The sequence below is a fragment of the Ischnura elegans genome (genome assembly GCF_921293095.1).
Source record: "Ischnura elegans chromosome 13 unlocalized genomic scaffold, ioIscEleg1.1 SUPER_13_unloc_1, whole genome shotgun sequence".
Classification (NCBI taxonomy): Eukaryota; Metazoa; Arthropoda; class Insecta; order Odonata; family Coenagrionidae; genus Ischnura; species Ischnura elegans.
In genome coordinates, this window is record NW_025791657.1 from 2644763 (window position 1) to 2670146 (window position 25384).

At 37.6% G+C, this 25384-nt stretch overlaps 1 protein-coding gene across 1 annotated transcript; it reads right to left on the reverse strand.

The window, feature by feature from the left end:
• Positions 1-1670: 1670 nt before the first annotated feature.
• On the reverse strand, positions 1671-4555 carry LOC124172604. The gene is made up of 6 exons (XM_046552048.1): positions 3959-4555; positions 3695-3840; positions 3205-3568; positions 2506-2591; positions 2242-2425; positions 1671-2159 (listed from the first exon to the last, which is right to left on the reverse strand). The coding sequence occupies exons 1-6, from the start codon at positions 4197-4199 to the stop codon at positions 1720-1722; spliced, it is 1461 nt and encodes a 486-aa protein (XP_046408004.1). The 5' UTR covers positions 4200-4555; the 3' UTR covers positions 1671-1719.
• Positions 4556-25384: the final 20829 nt, after the last annotated feature.

Here is a 25384-nt window from a genome sequence, read left to right on the forward strand (position 1 = left end):
TTCGATGAGCATTGGTTTATTTTGTTTAATTTCTACGGCATTGCTTGGCCCATTGAATTGGGATCCATTTGCCAGTGGTTTGGAATCATGTGTCTGCAACCACAAAATTTTGTTATGCAATCTATTTATCAAAGATGATAAGGTTCAAAAAGCTGGTGTATACATATTATCACTGATTTTGCAATCTTTCAGTTGTTTTTATTGAATATTTTGATGAGATTTTATTAAAATTTCAAACTTTATAAATGCTCGGAGCCATTTAAGTAATTGAAGGAAGTTCTCATATTTTTAATCGTTTACAGTAGTAACCATCGTCCATTATCATCCGTTTTTCTGCTTGCCGTTTCTCATATTTTCAGTGGTGTCCGAGAAGAACATTGCCTTAGTTCATGCATAAATATATCTTTCACTATTCTTGTCATTTAGCTAATGATGATAATTAGTGGGTTGACCCAAAGGAATATGCTCTTGGTTATTTTATTGCCAACAGTAAATTTCACGTAACTTCCCTGTCGATTTCTGTAACAATAATGTCTGTTCGTTGTCTGTTCAGTTGGCTGTTCGTATCCTGTTCGTAGACCAAGAGAGAACAGGCAGGCGACTGTTCATAGAATCTAAATTGGAACGCCTTCTCTGTTCCTTGTCTGTTAGAAAAGGGTTACTTGTCTGTTCTCTCCCTGTTAAGGAAGCAGCATTCTCTGTTCCTTACTTGTTGGAAAACAGCCAGTGAACAGGTAGTGGACTGTGCGCTGTCAGTTTGTTGCCTGTTTTTAGGCTGTTAGTTCTCTGTTCCTTGACCAAGAGAGAACAGGCAGGCAACTGTTTGTAGAATGTAAATTGGAACGCCTTGTCTGTTCCTTGTCTGTGAGAAAAGGGTTACTTGTCTGTTCTCTCCCTGTTAAGGAAGCAGCATTCTCTGTTCCTTACTTGTTGGAAAACAGCCAGTGAACAGGTGGGGGACTGTGCACTGTCAATTCATTGCCTGTTTTTTAGGCTGTTAGTTCCCTGTTCCTTGACCAAGAGAGAACAGGCAGGCAACTGTTTGTAGAATGTACATTGGAACGCCTTGTCTGTTCTCTCCCTGGCCACATAATTTGTTACTAGACGGTTCTTACCTTGTAATATTCTTTTACCTTTTTGCTTGCTGATGGTGTATACGCTGTTCATAGCCCGTTCTCAAGGCGTTATGTAACAAGTCCTCTAGCTGAGAGTTTGTTTGTCTGTTTGTTCAAGTTCGTTGGTCTACTATAGCTGGCCAAAATATGCAGAAATGAAACTACGAACTTACCACTCTTTTGAGATTAATAAACACTTGAGTATTAAGCACTTATTGATCAACTAATCATTTTTTTACCCCAGCAAAAAATACTTCAAGACAGTGACACAAAAACTAGTACAAATCTCTACTGAAATTCCTCTTCAACATGATTAAACCATGAAAATTATACTTGTACTCTCATTATTCCAGGATGCAATGTTTTCTCCTTTTAAAAGACAACATAGTTTGCAGCATTAAATCTTACTAAAGGAGTCCAGCTAATAATCATGTGATACTACATCCATCTTGATAACCGGCAAGTATTTTTACCTCACAGACACACCATGTTAAGGTTAAGGTGGTGACCAAAAAGAAAAGGTCTTGGATTCTGATGCAATCAAAACACTTAAACTGAAGATAAAAAATTGATTATTTAATTCCATAGTAAAATTGTTTTAACATTAAAAATTCATTCCACCTGTTGGTGGCGGTAAAACAGGGGACGTTGGTGGAGGTGAGACAGGGGACCCTACAGGGGAATGGTCTCTGAAACTGCCTCTTTCACTGCCTTGGTCCTCACAGGCCCTTGCCTGCTTATCGGAAGGGGCCTCAGCCTGCCCCAGTAAATCATCTGCAGTCCTCTTGGCCTGCCTCACTACCTGGCGCTCCTCAAATTTAGCTCTCGCCTTGGGAGACACCATTGCCAAAACTTCATTCGGACTGCGCCCCTCTGCTACTGCTGCCTTAATTCTGGCATCGATGCCTCTTTTCGGTCCCATGTTGGTGGCACACTCCGCCAACTTGCGAGGCAAGTCTGCCACCAGCTCCACCACTTTGGAAGGGCTGTACTTCCTCTCTTCTCCTTCTCCTTTGCAGCCTTCCAGCCATTCCATATACAGATCTGTGTAAAGATAATTCATCATTAGATTTATTTTCCTAATAACATAAGCCTGATTGTAATCAGTTTGATTTCACTGTCTTACCTTGGGCAGCAACTAAAAACTTTCTTGAGAACTTTTCAGTATTTGCAGTTTTACGCACCCTCATTTTATGAGGCTCAGCATAACAGCCTGTTAAGAGGGCATTATGCCACAAACTCAGGTTGCCTGGATTGCACTTCAGCAATTTATAGCTTCCCCCACTGCACCAGACGTCCCCAATTAGAACCTATAGTAGAAAAGGAAAACATTAAGGAAACCATAATTTTAAATACCATAATGAAATAACGTATTGAAAGAGGCATTCACCTTGGAAGACTCAGCACTTGGTATTTCACCATCCAATGCAAGGTTGCCGTCAGAGCTGGCCCCTCTTGAGCTACTACCACGGTCGGCTGTAAGAAGATGAAAGAATGCATATAATTGAGTGAAAATTATCACCTGTAAGAAGATAAGTGACTACATTTAAATGAACCTTGACAAGAATCAATCTCACTAATCTATAGCACTCTCCTAAGTGGAAAAGAGTGCCACAAGGCAACAAGCACACGTTTAATTGCAAAGAGAGGAAATAATTCACATGGTTCAACATATCAGCGAGTGAAATTCTTAGATGGTGGGCAAAATCTAGCATGATTAATGGTGATTTGACCCGGAATAACCCTTTCGCAGAGAAGGTTACATACTTACTAGGGAATAATTGATCAAAATGGCAATGTATGAAATATCCTGATTCCAAGAATGAAGACTAAATATGGAATAAAATTTAATAGCCTTCAAAACATGATTAACAAGAACTAGATTTTTTTCATTACAATGACACATGCCAACGAGTTAAATGTATCAATGGACTAGTTCACAAAAACATAGCAAGGAAATTAAATTATTCTATTACCATGACTTCCTCTCATTTACCCTAATGGTACTCTTCTGAGCCCAAAACTTAAACAATTAGTGAGGTAGGGTGGAAAGCAAGTCCCACACATGTTATTAAGGAAAGGCACTTACACAGGAGGGGGCTCATCCTGGCACAAATGGCACCGGCAATTTCCTCTGCCAGGCTTTCGCGAAGGGCTTCCATTTTAGAACTTATCATGGCCTCCACTTTCTCAAAAAATAACTCGTCATCCTTAGCTGTTCGTAACTCTTCCTCCCTCAGCTTTGACGAGGCCCTCTCCTTCCTCAATTCACCCTCCAAAACCTTAACACGCTCCTGGAGCCTTACCAATTCTTCTTTCCCGTTTAAACCCTTTTCGGAAGACCCACTATTTTCGGCGTCACCTACTCCATCTCGCATCGAGAAAAAACCGTCTTCCGATAGCTTCTCAAGGGTTAGCTTATCATTTTTCCACCGCAGCGCCGAATTATGTTTCTGCAAAAATATTTTTAAAAATGAAACAATTTTATTTCGTTATGGTTTTTAAAAATCACGCTTAAGTAATAAATACATTTAAAAGTAAATTCAACCTTACAGTTTCGCATAGGAAAATGCACTTACTTTCACCGTTCTGGCATCCTGCAATACTTTGGAGGCATTGAAGAGCTCCTCTTCCGTTCCGGACGTCAAAGGGTCTCCGGATACCTCCTCAGACCTTATCACGGGCCAGTTTACACGCTTCGAATCCCTCAATTCTGATTTAGAAGCTGAAATCAATTACGATAATAATGAAATCCACTAATCTCTAGTTCACCATGAAATATTATCTCACATGAAAGCGAACACATGAACACAGGATGGGCCTATATGATATTATAACCTTACCTGCTATCCTTCCGATCCTAGCATAGTAGGAATGCTTCCGACCGTCAGCACTGCCCGTAGCTGTTCTGACGCTGTACCATTTTCCAGCTTCGAGGTCGGCACAACTTTTTGGGAGGAAAGGGGTTCTTGCATACCCTTTGCTATGGTCCACATCCGAAATATCCACAACGGGCACATCTTCCACCTTTCCATCCTTGTACTTCACGGTGGCGTACATTAATTTATATGGAACATCGGCCATCTTTCACTAGACGCAGTATCTAAACCAAAAGAGCGATAAATGTTGCAGCTACAGCTATGTGACTCTATGGTGACAACAAAATCAGTGCTAATGGCAGCTAATGGCGTCATGCAGCATGAGGTCACAAGCGTCACAAGAATATGCGCGGGATTAAGCCAAGTGCATTTTGGGAGTAAAGATGAAAGCTTATGAATTACAAAAAAGTAATAATACATTTGGAGAGATTAAATTTCAGTAGTAAGTTTCGTCATTTACTATTGGATTTGTCTTAATTTTCTACGTCCCTTATAAATTAACTTTTGGCAATGTATCTGTGTCACAGAAAATTTTTCATACGGATAAATTATCAACGTTATCTTTTATACCTATTCCACATGTCATACTTGTTTAATTAAAAAAATTAGTTATGATCAATTCATTTTTGGTATACTTTGTCTACATTATATAAGATATATATATATATATATATATATATATATATATATATATATATATAGTGAGTAAATTTTTAGAATGTTCTTCTTGAATATTTCTCATATTCTAACAAAAGAAAGTCACAAGCGCACAGGCCAAGGGTGAGAACGCCAAACAGTTTTTGTTACAGTTTTTAAAATAGTAGTTGGCGGATGTTGAAGTTGGTATGGTTAAACATCGTCGTTCCCCACCTTGTGCTATTGGCATTTATTTGCGTTCATAAATTTGCTGTTAAATATATGTATATATATATTTATACATATCACGATCCCGAGGTACAACTGACGACAAGGTCAGCACAACTTTAGCTTGATAGTGAACAAAATGCCGAAATACCGGCTGTATTTGCTAAATGGAGGGAAAGTCCCGAGAACTACGCTTTACAACAGAAGGAAAGTTCAGCAGCGGAGAGCAGCGCTTCAAGAGGTGAGTTTCTTGTAATTGATGTTTTGTTTTACACTGCCAAGGCATTAGACAAAGGAGAAAAAATTAACGCCTCAAGTTCTTTTTTCTTGTATAGGGAGTGAACCTCCAGAGACAAGGTACCAGGAATTCTACTGATTATGAAAATGGGGCCCTGGAAGATGAATACAATGTAAGTGAATGCAAAGAAGCTTATTGTGGGCTTGTACGGTTATGGCAGAGAGATTAAAGTAGAGTTGCTTTCACTCTTATGACTTTTTGCCTCTTCCAAAACATTTCTCTGCAGCTGAAGTAAATGGCTGCCTTCATTGTAGTAAAGCGTTAAAAACTTAATGTTGCCTTTATTTATAGCATTTAAAGTTTATTTTGAGGTTAGATTACTTAGGTATATGACTTACAAGTAAGTAAAATTACCAATACTTTCCCTTGCCTCGTTTTTAACAACCTGTGGTACTGAATTGCAAATCAGAGGGGCCTATTTATCTCAAATCAGGCAGATATTGCAGAATCATATCTGGTGACCATCACCGATGTATTTGAAAGTTATGTAAGTGAAAGGGCCATTTCATCATTGCGATCGGGACATTTGTACTGTTTTTTCAACTCAACATCAAAATGTTATTTTCTACAAATAATTTTTGTTTTTGTTGAAAGGGTTATTTACTGTTATGTGTTGGCCTAAACCATTTTTCAAGATATAGTATTTGCTTTAACCATTTGTCGTTACTGTTGCTAGTTAAAGAAGTGCCCGTTATGTACAGGACAAGCCGGGTCAACCACTTGTTTGGCTCATGTTATGAAAAGTGGTATTTCAAATACATTTATCAGAAGGTTGATAGCAAATTTCAATATTAAAAGTGAGTATTTTTATAAGCATTATTGTCTTGATCACTTAACTTTTATTAGCTGAGGTTAATTATGATACTAATAAGGTTTGCAAATATTACAAGTTTCCTAAAATATTGGAGGAAGAGTTCTCGGGTTTCCAGCCGGGTCCAAAGGTTTTTCTGCACCGACGTTTCGAAGGCTAGGTCTGCCATCGTCTTCAGGGTGACTGACCCTGAAGACGATGGCAGACTTAGCCTTCGAAACGTCGGTGCTGATAAACCCTTGGACCCGGCTGGAAACCCGAGAACTCTTCCTCCAATCTATTCACCGGGAAAACCTTAGATCCTTCATTACTAAAATATTGTTACCATAGTATTTATGGAGAAGACAACAAGAAAGATTGAACAGAGTTCATATTTTTAGATCTTTAACCCATCAGCGCCCAAAGTTTTTTTTGAAATTCACACATATTTCACTTTTAAAAAATATTATACATAGAACTTAACACAAAGAACGCAATTCAAACTGACTGAATAATGGAGGAAACCTTCAACTAAGTATGTAAACCGACGACGATTGGGACATAAAGAAATTGAATGTTAGGGTATCTTTAAATGTATGTACGGGTATATTAACACCCAATGAAGTCATTCATGGTGGGATATGGAATATTGTGTCTTTATACCTGAATTTATAAGTTGGAGTTGTAAATTGGACAAGCATTATGCCACAAACTACAACCTGAGAAACTTCAATTCTGGGGAGTACATTCAGAAATGTGGGTCAAACCACACATGCATACAAGCTGTGACACTAACAAATTTATATTTACGCAGAGTATATAAGAGAAATTTAAAAGAAAATAAAAGGTGGCCTTTTTAAATAATACTTTGTTAAATAATCACTCATTTTTACTAAACAAGTCCTATTTGTACATTATTATTTAAAATTACTTGAAAGTTATGTCATAATGTGAATTAATGCATATTCTTCTAAATGAAACAATAATCAGCATTTATGTGATTTTTCATTTTTTACTGTGAGGCCTAACTTAGCAACATTCAAGGGATAATAACTCTCTAACGGCTCGGTTTTGAAGTGACATAAAGTGATCATTATTCATTGTAAGGATACTGCTTTCATATAAGTATATAACTTTCAGAGAAATTGGTGATGGTCACCTGACACCCCTCTGCCTGATTTGAAGTGAAATCCCCCAGAGATTAAAGAAGAATGCTTCAGTGCTAAGTGTAATGATGAGCAATGACTGTGGTAGACTTCATCCAATGATGCTGATAGTGTGTTGTTTATTTTCACTTTCTCATGCACAGGTAGGAGACTCCGAAAGATTCAGTTGCTCTTATGTCTCTTACGATGGCTCAACATCCTCGAGTAACACTAATTGTGATGTTCCTTCAACGGCAGTTAGGGAAGTAAGTGTCTCACTTTTCTTCTGTAAATCTGACTATTTTGGGGGTTAACTTTTCACCAAATTGGTTACCAATATTTCATGTCATAATGAAATGGTTATTATATATTTCACAGCTGATAATTTTATTTCTTATATTTTTCAGGGACAGAGGAGGAGAAAGAAGCGAAAGTCATACAAGAAGCCTCATTGTCAGTATAAAAAGGACATTTCTCAGCCCAATACTTCAGAAGAAGGCTCTGGTGGCATTTCTTCTGATGGATCCTATTCTTACTCTTCACAAGGTTTGCAAGGCTAGAACCATTCCTGGTCATCGGTATCTGCACCACCAACACCCCTTGGAATGCAATCCACCTTTTCACCCTGCCACTCTCCAACTAACGTTGAATCTCAGAACCCCCACAGTTTTCCCCCCGAAAGTGATGATGATGACCCATTATAGGCAGTACTTTGAAAAGCTATGCCCATGCACTGATGTAACTGCTGGAGATGTCATTTTTATGACTTTAGCTTTGGGTTGTAGGCATGGATTAACTTGGGCAGCCCAGAATGACATTCTGAGAGCTTTCCAGTCAATTTCTGGTAAGAGATTTCCACAGAAAATTCAATCTCTGTTAAAAAATTTTGAGAATTATGAAGTAAATGTTAAATTTCATATTTTGCCATGTATGTGATAAATATTTAGGGCCCAGAGATGAATTGCTAGATGGAAATTGTTCAAATGAGGACTGTAAGGCAAATTTAAAAATGAAAAGTTCCCAGAACTATTTTTTATCACTTTCTATGAAGTCGCAATTGCTCTCATATCTGAAGGACAAAAACTTCATAGAAATGGTTCTGAAATATAGGTTTCAGAAGCCAACCTGTGATGGAGTATACTCAGACATTTATGGTGGATCTGTGTACAGGAAATATTTAGATAATGGAGGAATATTGTCCAACCCATACAACTTCTCTTATTCTTATTTCCTTGATGGCTTGGCATATGGAGATTCATCTACTCAAAGTGTTTGGCCTATATATGTCACTATCAATGAATTGCCTTATGGTCAGAGGTCGAAATATTTAATATTAGCTGGCCTTTATGTAGGAAAAAAGGAGCCCAATTTCGAAAACATTTTGGAACCATTTGTGACTGAGGCCAATGAGCTAAGTGAACACGGAGTCCAATGGCTCCAAGATGGTGAGCCTGTGACAAGCCGTCTCATACCGCTATGCTGCATAGCAGATTCTGGGGCTCGGCACAAAATACTCAACATGAAAAAGTTTAATGCTTATCATGGCTGTACTTTTTGTTACAAACGGGCTGAAAATACGAGAAAGGGGATTCGATACCCCATTGGTGAGATTGCACCTTTGAGATCAAATGAGAGCATCTGTGGGGATTTAAAAGAAGTTCTTGAACGTATGAATATGCCTGGGGTCAAAGACAAGTCTTACAGAGGTGTCAACGGTTTGACTCCTCTCATGCATTTGAGTAATTTTAATTTTGAATGTAGTGTTGTTGTGGACTATATGCACAACATTCTACTTGGGACAACAAAGCACCACATGGAATTGCTTCTGGCCTCAGAACGGAAAGATAAATTTTGGGTTGGCATGAACGACAGAATGGGAATGGAGCACTTAAAGTGCATCATTGATAAAAGGATTTCCAGATTGCAGTCCAACTCCTCAGTGATTAGGGACCCTCGCCCTCTGACTGATATTGCAACATGGCGAGCGAGTGAATGGAGGGCCTGGCTACTCTTCTTCATGTTTCCTAGCCTGCAAGATCTGTTAAAAGAAAAGCATTTACGTCATCTGGCTATGCTAAGCAGTAGCACATACATTCTTTTAAAGAAATCAATAACATCGGAAGAAATTAATGCGGCCCACAAGTTATTGATGCTTTACTCCTTCTATTTCCAGAAGTACTTTGGCCCAGAGGAGATGCGTTATAATGTTCATCTCCTCTCACATGTAGCCGAGGGCGTTCAAAATTTTGGACCTCTCTGGACCCATAATGCTTTCTTGTATGAGGCTCAAAACAGGTACCTCAGAAAATTATCTAAGTGTCCATCATCAATTATTCTGGAAATGGCCAAAAAATTCATAGTCTTCCGCTCATTACCACAGCTGCAATCAAAGCTGGTGAAGTCAAAAAAAACTATTGAATTTTGCTCCGAAATAGAAAATTCATCAAGACTGAAGAAGTGTTTGCAGTCCGAGGATGGTTTCGTTCTCCTAGGGGGTGGAGATCTGTGTGCTCTAACTGAGGATGAACAAACAATTCTTACAGAGTATGCCAATGTGTCACAGTATTACAAATGCTACCAGAGAATACTTTGTGGCCGTACAAAATATTGCACAGCTGTGTACAGCAAGGGAAAGAAGAATGATGATTCATGTGCATTGTTATCTGATGGGCGCTATGTGTCAGTGAATCATATTCTCCTGTTGATCGATGGCTCTATTGCGATTATAGTAGAGGTGTTAAATATTTCAAATACCAGAGTGGTTTCAAATATCATGGCAAATACTGATCACATCAAATTCTATGAAAATTCTGGAAAACTTAAGTGCATAAATCCTGCAAACCTTGCACAGCCGTGCATTCGCATGTCTCAAGGGTGTCATAATTATGTGTCGATTATTCCGTTTGGTTGCACAGTTGAATAGCTAATCTGCATATTCATTTCACTGTTCTTCTTTGTAATAAATGAAGTTATTTTTTTTATTACTGCCCTAAAATAATTTCTGTATCATGTGATTTGCTGCAAATCTTTCAATGGTAAAGTAATTAATCAGCATATTCATTTCACTGATCTTTTTTGTAATAAATTGAGTTAAGTTTTTTAAAATTGCTACTCCTGAAATTATTTCTGTAGTGTACAGTGTAGATTTGATGTAATTCTTTCAATGGTAAAAATGTTCATCTGCATTTTCAATTTCTGTGATCTCGTTTGCTATGTATTAATTTTTTTTAACTTTTGTTACAAATAATTTCTGTATGGTGTGATTTGTAGCAATGCTTTCCATTCTTGGGTGTGTAATGTGCATATACATTTCACTGATCTTGTTTCTCATACATGAAGTTTATTATTTTTAATTGCCACTCTGAAATAATTTCTGTATGATGTGATTTGTAGCAATGCTTTCCATGGTTGAGTGTTTAATCAGCATATACATATCTGTGATATTTTTTGTTATTAATGAAGTTAATTTCTTAAAAATTGCTACTCTTGAAATATTATCTTAGTGCAGTGTAGATTTGAAGTAACTCTTTCAATGGTATAATAATTAATCTGCATATTCATTGCCCTCATGTCGTTTGTAATAAATTAAGTTAATTTTTTAAATAATTGCTACACTTGAGATAATTTCTGTACAAAGTAATTTGTAGCCATGCTTTCCATGGTTGAGGATTTAGTCTGCATAAACATTTCTATGATCCAAGATTATAAAAATTAATTTATATTTAAAAAAAATACTGTTACTCAAAAATAATTTTTGTACAGAGTATATGAAAGAATTTTTGTTTGGGTATTTATATATATATTAAATAAAGAGTACTTTTTTACAAGTGCTTTTGAAAAAAGAATATTATCTGTGTTATTGGACCACCTTAATTGCCTTTTGACTGTTCGTTCCTTGTTAGGTGAAACCTATAACCAACCTGCCCCTGTCTGTTTAGTGCCTGTTCACTGTCCGTTCCTTGTTAGGTGAAACAGATAACCAACCTGCCCCTGTCTGTTTATTGCCTGTTCACTGTTAGTTCCTTGTTAGGTGAAACAGATAACCAACCTGTCCATGTCAGTTTATTGCCTGTTCACTGTTCATTCCTTGTTAGGTGAAACAGATAACCCACCAGCCCCTGTCTGTTTATTGCCGGTTCACTGTTCGTTCCTTGTTAGGTATATCCTATAACCAACCTGCCCCTGTCTGTTTAGTGCCTGTTCACTGTCCGTTCCTTGTTAGGTGAAACAGATAACCAACCTGCCCCTGTCTGTTTATTGCTTGTTCACTGTTCGTTCCTTGTTAGGTATATCATATAACCAACCTGCCCCTGTCTGTTTAGTGCCTGTTCACTGTCCGTTCCTTGTTAGGTGAAACAGATAACCAACCTGCCCCTGTCTGTTTATTGCCTGTTCACTGTTAGTTCCTTGTTAGGTGAAACAGATAACCAACCTGTCCCTGTCTGTTTATTGCCTGTTCACTGTTCGTTCCTTGTTAGGTGAAACAGATAACCAACCTGTCCCTGTCTGTTTATTGCCTGTTCACTGTTCGTTCCTTGTTAGGTGAAACAGATAACCCACCAGCCCCTGTCTGTTTATTGCCTGTTCACTGTTTGTTCCTTGTTAGGTGAAACAGATAACCAACCTGTCCCTGTCTGTTTATTGCCTGTTCACTGTTCGTTCCTTGTTAGGTATATCCTATAACCAACCTGCCCCTGTCTGTTTAGTGCCTGTTCACTGTCCGTTCCTTGTTAGGTGAAACAGATAACCAACCTGCCCCTGTCTGTTTATCGCCTGTTCACTGTTAGTTCCTTGTTAGGTGAAACAGATAACCAACCTGCCCCTGTCTGTTTATTGCATGTTCACTGTTAGTTCCTTGTTAGGTGAAACAGATAACCAACCTGTCCCTGTCTGTTTATTGCCTGTTCACTGTTCGTTCCTTATTAGGTATATCCTATAACCAACCTGCCCCTGTCTGATTAGTGCCTGTTCACTGTCCGTTCCTTGTTAGGTGAAACAGATAACCAACCTGTCCCTGTCTGTTTAGTGCCTGTTCACTGGTAGTTCCTTGTTAGGCGAAACAGATAACCAACCTGCCCCTGTCTGTTTATCGCCTGTTCACTGTTAGTTCCTTGTTAGGTGAAACAAATAACCAACCTGTCCCTGTCTGTTTATTGCCTGTTCACTGTTCGTTCCTTGTTAGGTGAAACAGATAACCAACCTGTCCCTGTCTGTTTATTGCCTGTTCACTGTTCGTTCCTTATTAGGTATATCCTATAACCAACCTGCCCCTGTCTGATTAGTGCCTGTTCACTGTCCGTTCCTTGTTAGGTGAAACAGATAACCAACCTGTCCCTGTCTGTTTAGTGCCTGTTCACTGGTAGTTCCTTGTTAGGCGAAACAGATAAACAACCTGCCCCTGTCTGTTTAGTGCCTGTTCACTGTTCGTTCCTTGTTACGTATATCCTATAACCAACCAGCCCGTCTGTTAAAACAATTGTTCGTACGTTGTTCATAATCTGTTCTCAAAATCTCCAAAAGGCTCCAAACTAACAGCGAGCAGGCATTATTTTTACGTAAATCGATAGGTTGTTTAGTGTTTGTTCATTTTTGTCTGTTCATTCCCTGTTCGGTGAAACATACTACCAACTGGCCCCTGCCTGTTAAAAGCTTGTTCACTATTGTTCCCGAAATGGTTGTTGCCTGCCTTTTAAGGAACAAGCTGCAAACAGAGTAAAACTGTTGGAAGGCTGTTCGTAAGTTGTTCCTTCTTGTGTGTGACCCTAGATTGTTCGTTGGCTGTTTATACTCTGTTCACTAATCTCCAACAGGCTATTAACAGACATCAAACGGACAGTGAACAGGCATTGTTGTTTCAGAAATCGACAGGGTATCCAACAAACTAAACAAATTGATACTTAAAAGATACATCACATCCATTTTCTCATTGTGTTTAATTTTATGTGTATAGTTTAAAACGTTAACAATGACATTTTTGCAACTATCAACTTCAAAGCTTAAACTTAATTCTAAATACTGGGCCAGCTATGCAATCACAGTTCCTCTCATCTTTTCGTATAACGATTAAGCCGTGAAAATTGAGAGAAAATTTTGAAATATCAGCAGGTATGTTTGCTTATAAATAAAGAAAACCTCAAGAATTCACATTTTGAGTGTGTGCTCTTTAGCCTATGATTGGACGCTAACTTACAGCTCAATTTAAGTTTAGAATAACAATTAGCAGGAACCAGTAGTAGATTTTTTTGTTCGTTTCAACATGCTACGGTTACCCAAGTGAGTAAATATATTAAGGGGGTTCTATCCTAATTCAAAAATCCAAATTCAACCGTCGCCGGATTTTAGTTGCGAAGTCGGCCGCTACGGCCAGTGGAATGGGAAGCCTCCTTGGGTGGAGGGGAGTGGTCGCCGATGGAAGGAAAAAAAGAAAAGGAGAAGGGGTCGAGCTTCGCTTCGACCGAAAACAACACCCGACCCTGTATCAAATTTCACTGCGGAGGGGCGATGTTGAGAGTGGTCAGGATTCGGAGGTTGATTTTTGCTCTCTGGTGGCATTAGTCCCATCTCAGCCACTCGGCTGACGTTTCTTGGAAGGATCCAAATACGCACGCTCTCCAAGAGGCTGGTAGGTACGGCCGGCTTCTAAGAAGAAAGGTGATAACTTGCATTGTTCTCTCCTTATTCGACTCCCCCTCGAACGGGAGAGCTGGTCAACGTTCGCATCACAAAATTTTTAAGTGCTATTCAAAGTATCGTAAAAGTAAATTACGCTAACCGAAATGCGCGTACTTCGTGAAACTTTTTTTTAACGTCCAACTTTACATTTTTACGTTATTCCTCAGTATGAATGAAATAGTGATCACCCACGTCCATTTGAAAACGTGTATTCAATACTGTTACTTTATGAAACGTGTTTATTCAGCAATCATAGCGTTACAGGTAGAGCACTAATGAATGTGACGAGTAATGAATGAACGAAAACAGATTTTCAATTATTTTTAAAATTTATTGATTTATATGGCAAGAACATCATAAATTGCATATTGCATCATACATCGCATACAGCTTTAATAAGGCCAATAACCCTGAACAGATCGCATCGGGTCAACTTGACTTTTTCCTTCGATGTTTTTTATTAAAATGATGGCGTTTGAATTGGAGTTTTTCCTGTAATTCTCTAATTTCATGTAATTCTAACTCTAAGTAACGTTTAATATTCAAAGTGTTCCCTAGTTTTGCTGCAACCGATGTTTTGACCCGATGCGACCGTAAGTGGTGCAATTTATTCTCGCTTCCGTTCCATCGTGAAGACGATGAAAATTCATTCGCTCGCATTTGGATTGATTAAATCACCGATGGTCCATCTTCCTGGAGTACACCCATGTGCAAAAGCTGAGTGAAATGAATCATCAGCATTTCGCCTATTTTTGCGCAGAATTATTAGATATAATAGTGGAAATCACAAATCCCTACTTTAATTCTGTTTGTAGAAATTATGCAAGAGATCGTGGTACTAGGCAGGTGAGTGAAGATGATTAACTGACTTTTATTTGTCTCCTTTTTCTCTCAGGTGCGAATAAAATTCTCAATGTTGATATTAGGGAGATTTGGAGCAAAGAAGTATGTTAAATTTTTCTCTTACACTGAGCTATCGGATTTTTTTCTACGGTGCAATATTTTTTTGACCTAGAAAGTCATAGACTAGACTAGAAAGTAAGAAAAGTGACTAGAAAGTCGCAGTTACTGAGTTCATTAATAAAATATCCAACAAATTTGAATTTGCAAATACACAATCAGAATACATAACGATCCTTGAGCAACTTATATCATTTCGATGCCGATAACGCAGTATCTATCCAAAAGCCAAAGAAATATAGTATTAAAGTCATTACTGTGGTGGATGCTAGGAAATTTTACCTAAAAATTGAAATTTATATGTGCACATAGCCAGATGCCCTTTCAAAGAATCCAATTCACCTCATGAAAGTTTCAAACGCTTAGCTGAACACATTGAATGCAGAGGAAGAAACGTTACCATTGGCAATTAGTGTACCAGCAGTCTTTAACAGTAGAACTTTATTTTTTTAATTGGCTATAGTAAGGACGATGAGTAATAACAAAGAAGGCGTTCCTCCTGAATTTCTCCCAAGAAAAAATCGAACCTTACATCATGGGCGAGGGGCAGAGGAGGGGCAGCTGCCCCCTCCAGAAGAAAAAATCTCAAAAGTATTTAAGCAAAATCAGCACTGAATTGAAACGAAAGTATTCAACAAATTTTCTGTAAATCCACGAAAAGTGATATGCATTAGTAGGAATAAGATATGTAAGTAAAATAAAGATATTTTTTCTAGGAACCGATACCATAAACTAATAAGCGCTGTTATTATTTTCTTAAAATATTTGTTTCATTCACCTTTTCTATGCTAAAATGTCGCAACTTGGTTTGCGCCCCCCTCTAGATCATGGATTGCCCTCTCCCCCCTAGTTATGACCCTGGGTACGCCCTTGTCTTACATCCTTGCCTTTTTGGCTTTACTCCAGACACTTCCGCGTTATAATGTCTACGTTTCAATAAAATCCCTGTAGTACTTATTTCTGCCATTATCCATGAGGCAAGTATAATAAAGCCTCATAAATTACCGCCTCAAGTGGTAACAAAATGCTTATATATTAACATTATATCATTTTACAATACTGTCAAGGGGGTGTGGATTCAAATAATCAGCTTCACTCAAATTATTACAGTATCGGCCGAAGAACGAAAATGTGTCCCTTTCCGTGGTATTGTCTCCCTTTTCTGACGCAGAGCGACTGATAACCTTCCTGTTTTGTTTGATTTCTCTGCGATTTCCCTCAACCTGTTGCAGTAGTTGCACAATAAATGATTTATGCACTCTAACTATTGGGCAGTTGATACCGTAGGGCAGTACTTCAATCAATTTCTTCCTAACGCTGCTGTCACCATCACCTACGAATGAAATGATAGTATTATAGTATTTTCTAGAACAATGACACTGAATTATTCCGTGCCTTATATTATCGTACCAATTATCCAATGATATTTTAATTCGTGCATTTTTATACCTGTTCTGAACTCTTTGACTAATATGTCAGCTTCCAATGCTGCCGAGGATTTGCTGCAATTTTTGTACCTTAGCTCTTTCACCTCCGATTTTTTATCTCTACTTCTCGCACAAATACAGCAGTATCTGTTCCTCACTTCAATAAACAAGACCTTTTGAGTTCGAAAGCCGACAATACAGGCCTGTGAAATGAGAGAGAATTTTAATTGTAATTCTACCAAAATTTAGTTTAAAATAAAAAAATACATCCAATATTGTCCAACAGAATAATCCCTGTCCTACCCCAAAACCAGATTTTAATGCCAGTGTGTTGATAAAATTCACCCTGCTACGTTTGGGCTATAGTACACGCTGTTGGACAAATATGCTTCTGAATATTCTGCTCTTCTAGGTACCAAGGGATTATAGGTATGAAATCATAATAATTTGTCAACAATCCTTAGATTGATTTGACTCAGCTCTCCATTCCTCTCTCCTATCCTCTAGCCTCCTCATAGCGACATATTTCTTCCCTTTTAAATCCTTTATAACCCTTTGCCCTATGTATAACTCATTCGGGGCCGTCGCTTGCCCTTCTTCCCTTACACATGTCCTTCTACGATTGTTTTCATCAGGCCATCATGTCTCATAATGTGTTCAAGTAAGTTGTACCGTCTTCTGCTTAAGTTTTTAAGAAGACTTGTGTTTTCTCCCTCTTTCTTAGCACTCCTTCATTACTTACACGTTCGATCAATTTTATCTTCATCATCCTTCGGTAGAACCACATTTCGAATGCTTCTACTCATTGACTTCTCTGCTGAGCATATGATGAATTGTTTCCTTACTTCTATGCTTGTAATCTCAGATGTAAGAAGAGTCGTCTTTTAATAGTAAACCCTCTTCGCCTGCGCTATTCTACTGATTATTTCTTTCTTGCTTCGTCCATCGTTGGTAATCCGGCCTCCCAGGTAAGAAAACGCTATCACCTCCTCTAGCTTTTGATTTCCTAGCCTAATGTTTGTCCCAGCCTCCTCTCTTTTGCTGCATACTAATATCATAGTCTTCCTTTTGTTAATTTTCAAACGATATCTGGCAATATTCCTTTCTATATTTGTAAAATCCTTCTTAAAATTCTTCTGTCTCTGCTATGACTGCATTGCCATCAGCGAATCATAGCATATGTACTGTTTTTTATCCGTTAATACTGACACCCAAAGACTTCTCCTTCCAATTACCTTAAATTGTAAGGTTTTCTCCGCCTCTTACCTGTTTGATTACTGCTGTGATATTTTCGTAGACGCCTTTGACTTCTTCATCCTAGTAGTCCGTCATAGATATGTAAACCTGTACCACTACGGTATCTACCGGCTTAGTCTCTAGCTTTACCATAATTATCCATTTATTTAGGGCGGAACCTTTTCCTCTGAATTTCGATCTTATGCCCCTTATCTTTTGGGGTAAAAGGATGACATTGAAGCAAGCATCTTAAGATCGGAATTTGACGCTGCAGTAAGAGACCTGAGAAAGGATAAGGCTCCAGGAATAGATGACATTCCAGCAGAGTTAATAAAAAATGCAGGAGAAAAGGTCTTAACTCAACTGTATAAAACTATTTGCGATATGTACTCAACAGGAGTTTTACCTGGTGACTTTGAGAAGAACATCATCATTCCCATACCAAAAAAGAAGAGAGCTGAGAAGTGCGAAGAATTTAGGACCATAAGCCTGACCACACATACGGCAGATTCTGACAAGAATCATTTACAGGAGAATTGAACGAAGAGCAGAAGAATTCCTGGATGAGGACCAATTCGGATTTATGAAAAGCAGGGGCACAAGGGAAGCAATTTTGGCACTTAGGATGCCAAAAATAATTAAAATAATTTGATAGTGTATTTATTAGCTGCATCACGTTTTTTTACAGATTTTACGTGGACGAAAATACGTGTCTAAAGATATAAAAACAGTTAATAATGTATCACACTTAAAAAGGATTATTCCTAGTACTTATTTTCTACCTTCCCACAAAAGATATGCTTCCTATTTTCTCCTCTATTGGTCTTCATATTCTTCTTCCTCTTAGATTTCCTTTCACTTTCCTTGCATGAGAGCAGAAAACTTGAAAACTCGTGCTCCCCCCGTTTCAAACACACCGCTCGCAACACAACACGAGGCTTCGGATGATAAAGAAAAAAAACTGTTGGCTCGCTGGGGTCAGAAGATGGGCGAGAGAGAGGAAAGGAGGAGACACAAGAGACGTTGGAGGGGAAGTAGTGAGAGAGACTGCTGTGGGGTGGGAAGCTCTTTCCTCGAGAGTGGGGGATCACACAGCAGCGCCATGGAAGAAAAGATCGTAAGCGCTTGACGTTGAGAAAACACGCTCGGGAATTTGAACTACAGCGTGGTTATTACAAAGATGACATTCATGAATCGTGTCTTATTTCCAAGAAGATGGACGAATGTTCTCATTTCCCGAAAAAAAAATTCAAATCGCGTTTTCTACGAGGTAGAATTACATCGAGAAAACAGGCGTTTTATTGTGTTTTTCAGCGCCAATAACTAATTAAGAAATGCTTTTCAGATTATTTTTTTTCACTAGCCTTCAACAATAATCTTAACTTAAACCATATCCAAAAGAAGTTCTCTCCAGAGTGGAGAATAAGCGAGTAAATGGCGAGCAAATTGAAGTCTGCAGAGCCGTTTTTCGCGGAGGTATAGAACACCCTTAAGAGGGATTGTTACATTTCGTTGTGGATGCATTGCCTTTAATGAGTTGTCCACTTGAATGCCCAAATTTGTAATCCATAATTATTTTACAAACACTTAGCTGAATCAGGCAAAACCGTCTTCACTTATCACCACTGAAACATCAACTGCAAGGTAACAAGCACTTTACATGGAGATTGCGAAAGTTCTCCAATATAATCAATTTAAAAAAATAATGCTCTATTTATTTTATATCTCTAATCCAAATTAATTTTAAAATAAAGTTGGATTGACCACCTACATACAGCATTCTATTTCTCAAGTTGTGGCATCAAGTGAATAATCAATCACAATTTTTAGCTAATCCAATCAATCAACTCCTATAAAAACTTTTAATCCACAAATTATAATCTACTTGGATTTCTCGCTGCTGTCGACACAAACCAAAGATTCTCACTTAACATTTTCCGAAACATACCATGTACCAGTCATCAAAAGAGAATGAACGAAAGTACTCACCCTATAGCAATTACTCCTAGAAAATTTTCTCAGCTTTGCGTCCGATTCTAAACAAGTCATTTTGAAATCACTGAATTCCTTGAGCTTTTTCAAACATAGTGGACACAGGGTGGTGGGCAGGCCATCTCCCACTGCAACCTAAGATAGCAATCAACACACTAAACATTGAAGAAGTGCGAAATGATGGTCATATCACGGAATAATGAAAGCAATATCAAAAGGATAAACCAAAAAAATGTAGGCAACGTGCCACTTACTACTAAACCGAGTAAACCATTTAGGGCATCCTTCACAGTTATTCTGCGAGCTACGTTGGAAGTGAATATGTTGTAATAATAATCATCATCCTTCATGCATAGTCTGCACAAGGTTTTCTCAGAATTCCTTTCTGATGAAGCGGTGAAAATCCCGGCGGTTAGATTCATGTTTGAATTTCAATCACTCATTCAATCTTTAAATATGTTAAATAGTCGATGAAATCATCAACGTATAACAGATTTCAGATCTCCAGATTCGTCACTGAAACTACATACATTTCTATGATACAACAATTTTTTAGAATGCACACGGTGAAAGACTAGTTTAAATTTTTATATTAAATAACTTATAATCACCTCAACCAAAAAAATACACCACAGCAAAATATTACGTTTGACCTTGCAGTTCACAGTAGCCATCGTTAATGTAAGACCATGCAAGAAAGATTGGTTTGCTGTCGCTGAGTGTTAGTTTTTTTTTCTACCGCTAGAGGCACAACTATATAGCAGGCCTTCAATCAACGCGTGTTCCGAAATTCACCGGCAGAAGTACCAACTGTTTTGATTTTAATTTAGCATAGTGGGTCATCACTAGTCGACAACATGCGCAGTCGGCCTACAATAGATAAATAAGATATTTGCAACGATGAGTGATATTGCATTGAGCTTTATTGTATTATTTTAAACATAAATATTGTAAAAATTTTTTAATTCAACTGTCAAGATATTTTGATATATTTTTCAAGACCGTAAATGTACTGTGACCGTGGGGAAGGTGAAGACGGGCTTAAATTCTGTTTCTGGCCTAAGTATTGAATAATATTCAACTATAAATTATTATGCTACCATTAATTGAAAGAAGATTGACGAATTAAAATAAATGTTCCTTTATTTTGTCAAATGGAAAGAAAATAATCACCGAACGCGGATGTTTGGCCTGTTCTATAGGTGTGCTGTTTGCGGATAAAATGACAACTAGATATCATCGATTCTATGTTGAGGATTGATTGCATGGTCTTGTATTAACAAATAAGCGTGGCGGATCAATGTTGTGTTCCCTGGAATTTGCAATCGTCTCATAAATTGTTGAAAACATTCTCAGTCGATGCTATTGAGTCGCGATATGTCTCTCAGGCGATTGTTGATTGTTGTTGGTCCTTTCGTTGGGTATTGAGTACTTTCATTTTCAAACATCAACTTAGTTAATGTGAGTGTAGTTCCCTTGAGAGATTTTGTGATTGTGGTCACTGAGGAGATGATGTCTTCGACGATAGACCTGATTTAAATAGTGAATGAGATATTGAAGTGAAAACATAAGTCGCACCAGCGACTAGATATTCACGGAATCTTCAGGAATTAATTGCAGACTTTGCGGGAAGAATTATGATTATTATTACAACATATTCACTTCGAATGTAGCATGCAATATAACTGTGAAGGGTACCATACGTGATTTAGTCGGCTTACATGTGAGTGGCGCATTAAATGCTGTCGATTTTCTTTACAATGGTGCTTACTTCTTTTTGTTTTTTTTCCAAGATAATTACGACTTATGTTGACGTATAATTTGTTTATTAATATCTCAGATTGCTGTGGGAGATAGCCTGCCCATTACCATGTGTCCACTGTGTTTGAAGAGGCTTACGGAATTCAGTGTCTTCAAAAAGATTTGTTTAGAATCAGACGCAGTTCTGAAAAAAAGTTTGCCGAGTAATTGCTGCAGGGTGAGTACTTTTCCTATTTTCTTATTTGATGACTGGCGCAGTATAAGTATGGCAGAGTTAAAGGTGACACTCTTCGGTTTTTGTCGACAACGGTAGGAATCTTGAAAGTTAAATTTTGCGGACTGAAGTAGTTATGGTATAAAGTTGTGAGGATTAACTCTATATATATTGTAATCGATTAATCTCTTGGGGACACAATGGGAGAATTATAATGGTATTGAACGACCGGTGGCCATTGAATCGAATACTAACTTAAAAGGCACTTTGATTAACAGTCAAAAGATAATTTAGCATACCTTTTGTTAATCTACAATAATAGGGTACATGAAAGGCCCTCGTCTATGGTACACGGAAAAGTGTAATAAGTCCAACATCCCATAAATGGTTTTTCCCTATCTTTGAGCCCCTGGCAAGATGCCTATTATGTTGCAGTGGGTTTTTCAGTGGCAAAGAATGAAGACATTCAGTCTTCTGGTAAAACTTAGTGTTTACTAGACAGTGATATTCAGGAAAGTATGGGATTCAAATTCACCATTTATCAACTTAAAAAGGCAATCGACGTACTCGGCTCTACCATACTCTGCTCTCTGACCATATGCTGCTAAATAATGAAATGTGAGAGACCTTGAATATAGTTTGTCGATTGGTTGTCAAATATAGTTCCAAGTGAATGTAAACATAATATAAATATTTATAATATATATTTCTTTTTCTGTGACCTCTTCTTTAGCTTTAACTATGATCTCATCAGGCTAAGATTATGTGTAACTAAAAATATCGAAGCGACATTTCGAAAATTGATTATTTTCAAGGCATCATCGATGAATAGATGGTGAGTACAATGAAGGTGTAGCGATTTACTACGCTGAATAATACGTTTGTACGCTTAATAACACACTTGTGTCGTTTCTGTTATGAAGCGAATGTTCTCACTTCGAAGTAAAGACTCAACTGACTGAATCATTGTTGGCCGAGATCACTTGTTTATATAGTAACGGCGAACGCCGGGCTGGAAGTTCCTTGAACGTTCCCGATTTTCTCTACTGCGTTTCGTGGCGGATTTTGCGCCACAATGGCAAGATTGGCAATGTATCATAAATTAATTTTAGTGCACAAAAATTACCCTAGAAAACATATTCATCAAAAATGTAAAATTAGAAAAAAATCAGGAATTTTGATGTGATATATCTTTTCTGTAGCTGTTCAGTTTATTTGTATGTACTTTTTTCCAATATTTAAATATAATTTTAATATTAGCGTCAAATTTGATTAATTAGATCACAAAATACATGGCTAAAATCCTTCCTGATAGTGCCTTTTTTGAAATTATTTGTGTTTGTGCTTGTAAAAACTGTTTCTTTAAATAATCTTATAGATAAACACTAGTTTGTTTTTTAAAATGCATTATAACTTTTGAAAATTTTCTATGAATATTGTGGTTAACAAGTTAAAATTATTTATTATATTAAAATATATTGTGGTTTAAGTTTAAACATGACCTTAGCATAAATAAGTTACCTGTACCTTTATTGTTACCATTGTTGAGGAATACATTTTTTAAGTACTGAGTGCGTATCCTACGTAGCAGCCTTCAAAATCTTGGCTAAGGATATGTTATGCAGGAGGTTACCCAGGAATTACTCTGGGTCAGATTCTTCAACTCAATCTCGGCTCAATTTTCTATGTACCAGTTGCCCAGGTGCCCTGATGATGATGGACAACTTGTGCATCGAAACTTCGGCTGATTGTGAGATCGAGTTGGAGAACCTGACCCAATGGAATTCTCAAGTGAACTTCCACAATTATGTATGCCGGGCAAACCTGTGATAATTCTTAATATTATATGAATGCCTGGCAAGGTTATTGCGTTTTTAATTTTTTTGGGGCTACCAACTCAAATGAGGTGTAATAATGTATGTTCAGAGTATTTAAATTCCTAAAATCTATTATTAGGTCTATTAGTTAAAACCTTTTTTTAGTTGTTTTGATAACATTTTGGGTAGTAATTGCTTGAAATTTATTGCGTCGTTGCAAGACTGATGTTAAAGGAGATTCCATGGGAGAAGGCGTGATCAGCAACAGCACTAGTTTTTTTACCTAAAATAATTGAGGGTTACGGTTGACTGATTCTCTCTTTTATAAACTCTTACCAGCTGCATTGAAGACATTATGCATTGCATAACAGTACCAGTAGGTATTCGATTGAGCCATTGGTTTTAAAATTGGCAGATATTTGCATCGTTTAAACACCTTCTTCAACTTTCATGGTTTTTTAAAATTTGTCACTCTCAAACAGTTGGGAATAGTTTTAGCTTCCTTGCATCCAAACTGTGAGTCGTTAGAATGAAAAATAAGGGATCAAAAGGCACTCAAACTTGGGGAACATATACAATCTCTTTAATATCTCTTAACAAGATAATAATGTCTCCATGGGTTTCAATTACAACATTGAGGCCATGTTTTTTTCTGTTGTGAATTTCTTTGATCTTAACATATATAATAATGTTTATTTTTTCAGGGTTTGTTCGCCTACTGATATTAAAACATCAGCCATGGACATTTAATGATACCCTTCCTGGGAAATGATGTACAGCTGTAGATGTTCATATTTTACATCGCAAATAGTGGAAGATTAATCTCGAACATCATCTCAAATTTCATGCAGATTATTTGTTGACTAAAAAGCAGAGAGTTCTGTTGGATTCATCTGTAGTGACTTTATAAATTGTATTAGGATATCATGAGATATAAATCATCATTACACACCAAAACTGTTAATGTGGTGGTGCGTCTGGGAAGACTTCCTGAATGGATCAGTGAACAAAAAACAGTGAAAGTGTTGATAAAATCTCAGGAATATGTAATTACCTCTCTACAATCTTCTCTACCATGGAAGGAGTATCGAATTATGAACAGCTTTTGTGGGAAAAACTTGTTGCCGTCACAAAACCAAGATTTGGTGAATGGTCAGAGGTTAACTCACTCTACTGGTGGGAACGTGACAGTGAATTTCATGGGCAAGTTACCTGATGACATAAATTATTCTTGTAAAATAATAGGGGCTTGCATTAACCCTTTCCTTGGATTTGATTTCTGTCATCATGCAACCTACTTACTGAACAATGAGGCCTTCCAGTGTCTTAGAAAAGTACAGGAGAACATGGATTTTGTGCTTGGTATGGCCATCACTGAAGCTCAGTGCTCTGATGAAGAGTGCATAGAATGTTCATTGCTGATGGATGCACCCTGGCTAGCAGCATCAAATCCTGGAGGCAGCCTGGTAAGTTGTTGGGAGCACCAGGGAAAAGGTGGGTGTGAAGTTAAGTGGAATACATGTGGTCAAGTTATTAAAGAGTGAGGAGACATAATTTTGTTCCAGTAATGGTCCATTGAGTAATGGGAAAGCAGAATGTGGTAAAGACTTTTGTGGTCTGGGATGCATGGGTTGCAGATAGAAAGCTAAGGGGAAGTGTGTGCATTGTGGCCATGCTGATTGCATGTTTTCAAAACCCTCTTTAACTGGTTCTAATTTTACCTCAAGAGACCTCAGTTTGTTGCCTCTTTTTAGTGCTGAGAGGTCATCTGAGGGTGAAGGGATCATTTTTATGGCAGTCAATAGTGCATAGTGTTGGGGAAATATTAAGAATCTATTTAGCTAACCTATGTTTGGGGAAAATGTGTTGTTCTCCAATATGCATTAAGTTACCTAGTCAGTGGGAAGAGCTGGTTCGCATAAATGATGTTCAATATTTTTCTCCCAATGTTGAAATTTCCTTCGCTGCTTGCTAATTTATTGAAGAGGCTCAGGTATTCAGCCAAAATAATTCTCCTCTGCTTCATTTCTCTCCTTTCCAGCAGTTATTTGGGGAGAATTCTTAAATAAACCAAATAATAAAATGTTAGCTGAAGAATACACCTTAATAACCATACCTCTGTATGCGTACTATTGTCATCCTGAAATATCCTCACCACTTTCTCAAGACAATGTTTTCCAGGTCTTTTGTTCTTAAATTTAGATCAATTGGAGT

What these genes read in the sequence shown, in the direction of transcription:
- LOC124172604 (XM_046552048.1), bottom strand. Translation starts at nt 4,199, where the DNA reads ATGGCCGATGTTCCATATAAATTAATGTACGCCACCGTGAAGTACAAG. An exon ending in CAAGTGCTGAGTCTTCCAAG is followed by an intron (nt 2,426 to 2,505) that starts GTGAATGCCTCT and finishes TTTCTACTATAG; the next exon opens with GTTCTAATTGGGGACGTCTG. An exon ending in GTTTTTAGTTGCTGCCCAAG is followed by an intron (nt 2,160 to 2,241) that starts GTAAGACAGTGA and finishes ATCTTTACACAG; the next exon opens with ATCTGTATATGGAATGGCTG.